The sequence below is a fragment of the Salmo salar genome, chromosome 10 (assembly GCF_965601325.2).
Source record: "Salmo salar chromosome 10, fSalSal1, whole genome shotgun sequence".
In the NCBI taxonomy this organism is placed as follows: Eukaryota; Metazoa; Chordata; class Actinopteri; order Salmoniformes; family Salmonidae; genus Salmo; species Salmo salar.
The window spans coordinates 99,201,860-99,210,311 of record NC_138300.1 but is presented as its reverse complement, the minus strand read 5'-3'; the positions used below and the strand labels follow the sequence as shown (position 1 = coordinate 99,210,311).

Below are 8,452 nucleotides of genomic sequence, written 5' to 3'. Positions count from 1 at the left end.
CCATAGAGGAATTTCCACTCATGGATATTCATTTACATAAGACACACATCTGAATGAAATTCTAAAGAAACCAGCTAAATGGAATGTTACAGGTGTATTGACGTGAGTAAATGATGGGTCATTCATTCCCCCGCAATGTAATCTTACTGGTGATTTTGATACATTATAATTAGCCGACATGCTTTCCCAAACCCAGTCCCAAATCAATTCATATCTAGGTATAAATATCCAAAACAAAACTCCAGAACAAGGTGGATGGCATTTCAACTTCAGTGAGGCGTTCTATCTACACGCCTGTTGTCAAAATAGAAATCGATGCTGATCTCTCTGTATAAGAGTCAGATTGATTTAATACATGTTTGTCATACATCCTATTATGTCTTGACCCTGACACAGTTTGATTGCTAACTTCAGTGTGAGAGCGAAATTGCCTGCTTTGTTTGTTTCATCATCAGTTGGTGACAAGATTGTTTCGCAGACTAACTTTCACTTTCAGACTGGCGTTTGTCATCGCGTAACACCCATTATTATACCAAACCAATGAGTTGGATACACATACATGCATTTTAATATTAAAGTACCGTCGGAAATACCATGTTAAATTAATCTCCTCCTCCTCTCTGTCCAGGGAAACTCCCTCTATCTGACATCATGACGCCTATAAAAATTCTTGTGCCCAGCAATGTACCTGGAAACAATTACAAAAACACTTAGTAGTACACTTCCATTGTATGACAGAAGTACGTGGCTCAGCATTAACGATGCAAAGGTAATATTTTTCATATTTGCACGTGAGGTAAACAGATATGTTCTCGCAATATGCAGACTAGAAGGCTAGTTATAGTTACTGATAACAGTTACCGTAAAATAGAGTTAGGAATGGATATTCCAATGAGCTCGGCTATGCTTACTAGTGATTGTAGTGTGCTTCTACTGTAAAAACCATGGTACCCTACCGATTGAATTGATTGTTGAATGTATAGTGCAATGATACAGTCTCTCTCCCTCTCTCCTTTCACTCTCTCTGTAAAATTAACAAGTGCTCTTCCATTGACAATTCGCTCACCAATGTTTCAGCCACTGTCTCTTTTCTGAAGTATGTATCTGCTTCCTCTCTGTACGTTCCAGCCGCAACCCCAAACCTCAGTTTGCGGACTGGCTGATAGAACAGGTGTGGACCGGGCAATACGCCGGGTTGTATTTTGTGGGCAACAACAAGTTCAGAGTCCCGTGGAAACACATCTCTAGGAAGGACTGCTGCGAGGACGACAGTAAAATATTCAGGGTAAGGCTTACATTGTGGAAGGTAGTGCTTTGAAGAGTTTCAAGGAAATAGAGGCTGTGGTTTGATTGCAAACTGCAGGTCTTGAGTCAAGGTATTGTAATGTTATACAAATATATTATTAACTTGTTATGACACTTCAATTCGCCTTTCATCATTGTTATATTGACAGGTTTGGTCAGTTGGCATTATTTTGCCTCCTAGCTACAGGATATTTCAGAAATTAAACTTCCAAATTCTTTGGTGGTTACAGGCATGGGCAGTGGTCAGTGGTAAAATCAACACGCATCCCAATGACAAGGCAAAGTGGAAGACTAACTTCCGCTGTGTACTGAACAACCTGACCAAGCGTTTCATGATGGTGGAAGACCACTCCAAGGACTCAGACGACCCCCATAAAGTCTACCTGATTATCAACAATGAGTGTATGATCGATACGGCTTTTGTAATGTATCTAAAGTGTCACAAGACTGTGTTAGCCCACTGTGCTAAAGCCTAAGCCAAGCTCAGTTAGCCAACGCAAGTCTCCTCTTGCCCCAACTTTAATTTGATTATGTCTTCTTGTTACAGCTAACTATGGGAGCCCACACATAGAGGAAATTGCTGTGGAGGACTATGACATTGACATCCACAGCTCTCTCACCTCTACAGGCTACACCCCCCCAGGCATGGAGGTACAGCAATATTACATCTATATTGAACTAGGAGCTGGTTGTCCAATTCTGCCCTCCTAGAAAGCACTATTCTATTTATTCTGTTCTATTCTCACTTGTTTAGTATTTTTTGAGGACAAATTCATTATCAAACCATTTCAAATCTGTGAATGTATTTTTTTCTCCAAACAGCATGATAATCTACTCAAGCTTGTGAACACCTTAGACCTGAACCAACATACTGGTACAGCACACCTCCCACCTGTAGAAAGTCAACCCCTTACAATGGGTTGTTTATTACTCACACACAAAAAGTATATTTTTTTCTTGAGAAAGCTTTCTTATGAGATAAGAGACCAGTTTTCTCAAATCTCCCTTTTTTTCTTCTCCACAGAGGAGTGGGCAGAGAACTATATACACACACACCACCCAGTGGTACCAGAAGACTGCTACCCCTTCCAGCCTCTAACAGAGCCCCAGCCAGTCTCCCAGAACCACTCACCACCACCAGTCCCAGTACCAATACAGCAGCCATACGACCACGGTATGCAAGGTCCATACATCCACAAGTCAATAAAAAAGGAAAAATACATACGTAGAAGTTGTTGTTGTTATTGTGTAAATACCGTTTTACCATGTAGTTCTAGTCATTTCTGTAGCGTAAAATAAAGTGAATTTCAGTCATGTAGTAAAATGTGACCTATTTGATGAACTCTCCCATCTCCCTACAGTTAACCAGGATGCCCTGCTCAACCTGCCTGCTGCCCAGCCGTCTCTCTGTGACCTGGAGATCACCATCTCCTACAGGAGGAGAGAGATGCTGAAGACCCAGGTGTCAGGCCCCCTGGTTCAGCTCCACTACCAGTGTGATATCCCTGAGCCCAACGCCCAGACCCTCTGCTTCCCTAGCACTGACGGCCTGCTAGACCACAAACAGGTAGGGGTGCTGCTACTATTCACCTGCACTACTATCTGGCGTTCTGTGTACATACCTGTGGTATTCCAATGTGTGTCTTTGTTGTATACAAGTGAAACTGACTGGTCATTCACTAGCAATGCACATAGCATTAAGAAACACTAACAACAAGTCTTAGCAACATGACAAGCAAAAACTATTTTTTAAATCCCAGACTAACTTCTCTGTACCTCTTTCTTCCTCTGCCTTCATTTCCACCAGATTGAATACACCAACCGCATCCTAGGGAGCGTCCAAAGGGGTCTTCTCCTGGAGGTACGAAACACGGGTATCTATGGTTACCGGCAGGACAAATGCCATGTGTTCTCCAGTACTAGTGACCCCAGAGAGGCACACCCTGAACCCAGGAAGATGCCCCAAAATGAAATGGTACAACTGTTGAGCTTCGACAAGTACATGACTGGTAAGTTTGGCTCACCGGATTACACAAAGACAATGAAGACCGCTATGAAGAATCAGCTCACACACACACACACACACACACACACACACACACACATATCTCTCAGAGACAGACACAAATCAGTATAATGCTATCCTCTGTCCATTTGTCTAATGTCAGTGTTTTGACATCTATGAACCCATTTAGATCTGATAGCATTTAAGGAGAACAGAGGAGGCTCTCCTGACTATACCATCCACATGTGCTTTGGAGAGAAGTTCCCAGACGGAAAACCCCTGGAGAAGAAACTCATCATTGTCAAGGTAAAAATCTCTCTCTCTTGAGCTTTAACCATCAAGGCAACAGCCAGCTTAGAGTAACATAGAACAAATTGGTTATGAACTAATATTTATTGTGTGTAATCTAATGCAATTACTGCATATGTCTTTTTTTTTATAAATCTCTTCTCTCTAAATATTTTCCTCTCCCTACCCCTCCACTCTCCTCTACTTTCCTCTCGTCCCACCTTCTCTCCGTTTCCCCTTCGCTTCCCAGGTGGTTCCCTTGATCTGTCGTCACTTCCACGAGGTGGCCCAGGGGGAGGGGGCGTCTTCCCTCCAGAACGACAACATCAGCCTGCAGATCTCCCACCACAACAGCCTGATGGAGCTTATCAGTGCCACCTGGCCCGACGGCCCAGAGCACACCATGGGGCAATACTTCTAGACCACCAATCGTACCACATCTCCACCCACCAACCCACCCAGCCTATCTAGGACTAGTACTAAATAGACCTCTGGGTCTGTCCCAATCACGCACTTTGGGCCTATCCCAAATTGGTCCTATGGTTGTGTCCCTAACCCTGGTTGTGTTACTTTACTCTACTTCTAGACCAAGACTGGTATCTAATAGACCTCAGCTAGGTCTTGTTTATTTAACTGGTCCATTACTCTACTGATTAGCTATATCACTAATTTAATATTCCCTCAGGAAAAACATTTTTACAAAAAGTATATATGACGCAATTATTTGTAAATTATCTGATCTGTAATTATATGTACAATTCAAATGTGTAGATATTTGAAAGTGTTGGTCAATTTCTTCAACAAATGATCAGGTCTATATAATTATCAAACATACATTAGTAATGGAACGGAAACAGACTCTTTGTTTAAGTATTAAAAAAATACTCCTTTAGTAATACAATTTGTAGGCAGAAGTTGGTACAGAGTACAGTATAACAGTATATGATAGTTTCTCCCCAAGTTCTGCAAAATGTCTAAGACATGCTGTAACTCATATAGCCTCCCCAATCCCCCTTACGTAACTTTCCCTAGCAACAACATTTTAATAAATCTAACCTCCCCCTGACAGCAGGAACCATCTTATCAGCAAGTAAAAACTCAGAAGTGGATTTGACCGAAACTTGACCTTTCATCACAAGTATAGGGTCATGACAAGGTGAACGAGTAAGCATCTTCTGACAGGTGGCTGGTTTCATCAGGTCTGTGGCAGCTTTGTGTTTTCAGAAAACCAGATAACCACGGTGGGATCCAGACAGGAGGAGTCTGAATGTAGATGCCTTCTGATAATGTCTGAAGGTCACAACACTCAAAACAGGTTTTAACACACACACAGAGGTCTCCTGAAGAGGAGACCTTACAGTTTATCATAACATAATTTATTAACCCTTTAAAAGGTATAAGGCCTTGGCTTAACCCTCTTTAAAAGTCAGACAAATGTTGATAGTGTTACATTATTCTGATGATGAATCTATGTATCATATTGCTATCAGTGTGTAATGCACTAGGCGAGGCCATTCTTCTCTTGTTAGGTTAACAGAGAATATGACATTGTTTTACAACTGTTTGTGGGATAGGTATTTAATAAGTGAACATCAAATCAGCCTGTCAGTATTGAGTGTCTCATTTAGTGGTCTGTTCTCTTCTACTGAAGAATTCCCAGCTTCTGTCCCTGTGGGCCACACTTTAAACCTGTCTTGGTCGCTCAATCCTTCAGTCTGTTTTCTCTTATTATTTTTTCTTGAAAAATGTATTTTATTGTATTGAAACTCAGCAAACAACTATTTTATTGTCATTGAACAGCACATTGTATAGTATGCAAAATAGGACCAATAAACTCTTTATTAGGTAAACCTGGTTCATCCCTTGTTTCATTTTACCTTTATTTAACTCGGCAAGTCAGTTAAGAACAAATTCTTATTTACAATGATGGCCTACCCCTGCCAAACCCTAACCCGGACGGCGCTGGGTCAATTGTAGGCCACCCTATGCTTCCAAATCATGGCCGGTTGTGATACAGCATGGAATCAAACCAGGATCTGTAGTAATGCCTCTAGCACTGAGATAAAGTGCCTTAAACCGCTGCGCCACTCGGGAACCCCAACGTTGTTTTACATGACATGACAAATGCTTCTGTCTCAATGCAATCTCTACAACAGTTATTTATGGGATGTTTACTGTTTATTGCTTACTTTAGTACTGTACGTCATCATGCCCCCTAACTAGTGTTTAGGTACATACAGATAAGGAACTGCCAGATGTGTCATAATAGCCGGAAGTAAAGCCGCACTAGGAGCTACATTTGAAATTGAATATATTGAATACATGAAGTGTGGAAGAGTGGAAAGAATCGCATTAAAACATGATTTAAATGTATTTTCGAAAGGGCTGTGGTCACCATTCATGTAATACATTAAGGCAAAAAATAAAGTAGGGTGACTGGTTGTGGTGGATTAACCTTAACCCTAACCCCTAACCCTAATCTCTAGCCTAGCTAACGTTAGCTAGCTGGCTAACGTTAGACACCAAGCTAGAATCCGTAACTTATCATACGTTTTTCAAATTCGTAACATTGTACGTTTTGAAAATTCGTAACATATTGTACCTTTTGCTAATTCGTAACATATAATATGAATTGTAATTCGTAACATGTCATACGAAATGGGTGATGGACATCCACAAATGAATACATACCCTACGAAACGTAACATATCATACTAAATGGAGCATCTCGGATTTACATACAGAATAATACGAAATGCTCTGAGACCAAGCTGCTTCATAATAGATTCAATGACATCTCAGATTGATTTATTTGCAAAAAGCGACAGTTTTGTTACAAACAAGACACACTGGTTTGGCATTGGAGAAATCTGGTAAGATGAATCTATTTTAATAGAGTAGGTAGGCCTATTAATACAGACATTGGTGATTTTACCACTGTAATTAGATCAACATTATTATGTTATTGTCAATGAATTGATTAGCCCACTAACCGCATGTGTTAAATGTGTAGTGTAGGGCTATGAATTGGGCAGCTAGTAGGCTACTTGCTAATAGGCTAATTATGTTCTGGCTCGCCAACTAGCTACAAGCTCAGAAACAAATTGGCTGGAGGCCAAACCTAGTTGCCAACCCCCATTGTATATTATACACTGAACAAAAATATGAATGTATAGTGTTGGTCCCATGTTTCATGAGCTGAAATAAAAAAATCGCAGAAATGTTCCATACGCACCAAAAATGTATTTCTCTTAACTTTTGTGCACAAATTTCGTTACATCCCTGTTAGTGAGCATTTCTCCTTTGCCAATATAATCGATCCACCTGACAGGTGTGGCATATCAAGAATCTGATTAAACAGTATGATCATTACACAGGTGAACCTTGTGATGGGGACAATAAAAGGCCACTTTAAAATGTGCAGTTTTGTCACACAACACAAAGCCACAGATGTCTCAGGTTTTGAGGGAGCGTGCAATTGGCATGCTGACTGCAGGAATGTCCACCAGAGCTGTTGCCAGAGAATGTAATGTTAATTTCTATACCATAAGCTGCCTCCAATGTTGTTTAAGACAATTTGGCAGTGCGTCCAACCTGCCTCACAACCGCAGACCATGTGTAACCACACCAGCCCAGGACCTCCACATCTGGCTTCTTCACCTGCGGGATCGTCTGAAGGGAGAGGCGGGGTGCTGAGGAGTATTTCTGTCTGTAATAAAGTGCTTTTGTGGGGAAAAACTCATTCTGATTGGCTGGGCCTTGCTCCCCAGTAGCTACACCCCTGCCCAGTCATGTGAAATCCATACAGGGCCTAATGAATTTATTTCAATTGACTGATTTCCTTAGCTAGAGAATATACTGAAAATGGACCAACTGTATTGAACACTGGTTTCATCTAGGAATGCCATCACTTTGCAGGCAGAGATTTCCACTGCTAGTACTAGTCACTAGTCAGTCACTGGCCTGTTTTAGTCTACTGCACTTTTTTTAAAGTAATGCTGTCTTGTCATAGCACCGCAGCTAGGTAAAAGTGATAATGTTTAACATAGATAACACATTCTAGGGTAAGTGAAGGCTGTTTGGACAAAGATGCTTGATTGGTAGGGTTGAGTTTGATGTAACACTGTGAAGCGAGCATTTAAAGATATTCTGTAATTACTTTAGATAAAAACTTTGAGGCACCAAAATAATACCCGGGAAATTATAATAAAGTATATGCCATTTAGCAGACACTTTAACCTAATCAACTTAGTCATGCGTGTATACAGTCGTGGCCAAAAGTTTTGAGAATGACACAAATATGAATTTCCACAAAGTTTGCTGCTTCAGTGTCTTTAGATATTTTTGTCAGATGTTACTATGAAATACTGAAGTATAATTACAAGCATTTCATAAGTGTCAAAGGCTTCTATTGACAATTACATGAAGTTGATGCAAAGAATCAATATTTGCAATATTTGACCCTTCTTTTTGAAGACCTCTGCAATCCGCCCTGGCATGCTGTCAGTTAACTTCTGGGCCACATCCTGACTGATGGCAGCCCATTCTTGCATAATCAATGCTTGGAGTTTGTCAGAATTTGTGGGTTTGTGTTTGTCCACCCGCCCCTTGAGGATTGACCACAAGTTCTCAATGGGATTAAGGTCTGGGGAGTTTCCTGGCCATGGACCCAAAATATCAATGTTTTGTTCCCCGAGCCACTTAGTTATCACTTTTGCCTTATGGCAAGGTGCTCCATCATGCTGGAAAAGGCATTGTTCATCACCAAACTGTTCCTGGATGGTTGGGAGAAGTTGCTCTCAGAGGATGTGTTGGTACCATTCTTTATTCATGGCTGTGTTCTTAGGCAAAATT

General features: G+C 41.0%; 1 protein-coding gene across 1 annotated transcript; it reads left to right on the top strand.

Annotated features, from left to right (window-relative positions):
* The first annotated feature begins 731 nt into the window (after positions 1–731).
* irf7 (interferon regulatory factor 7) lies at positions 732–4,019 on the top strand. The gene is given in 10 exon segments (NM_001171850.1): positions 732–769; positions 1,129–1,285; positions 1,536–1,707; positions 1,853–1,956; positions 2,128–2,179; positions 2,330–2,479; positions 2,667–2,872; positions 3,113–3,314; positions 3,501–3,616; positions 3,849–4,019. Coding segments are annotated over 10 exon segments (1,368 nt in total).
* The last annotated feature ends 4,433 nt before the right edge of the window (positions 4,020–8,452 follow it).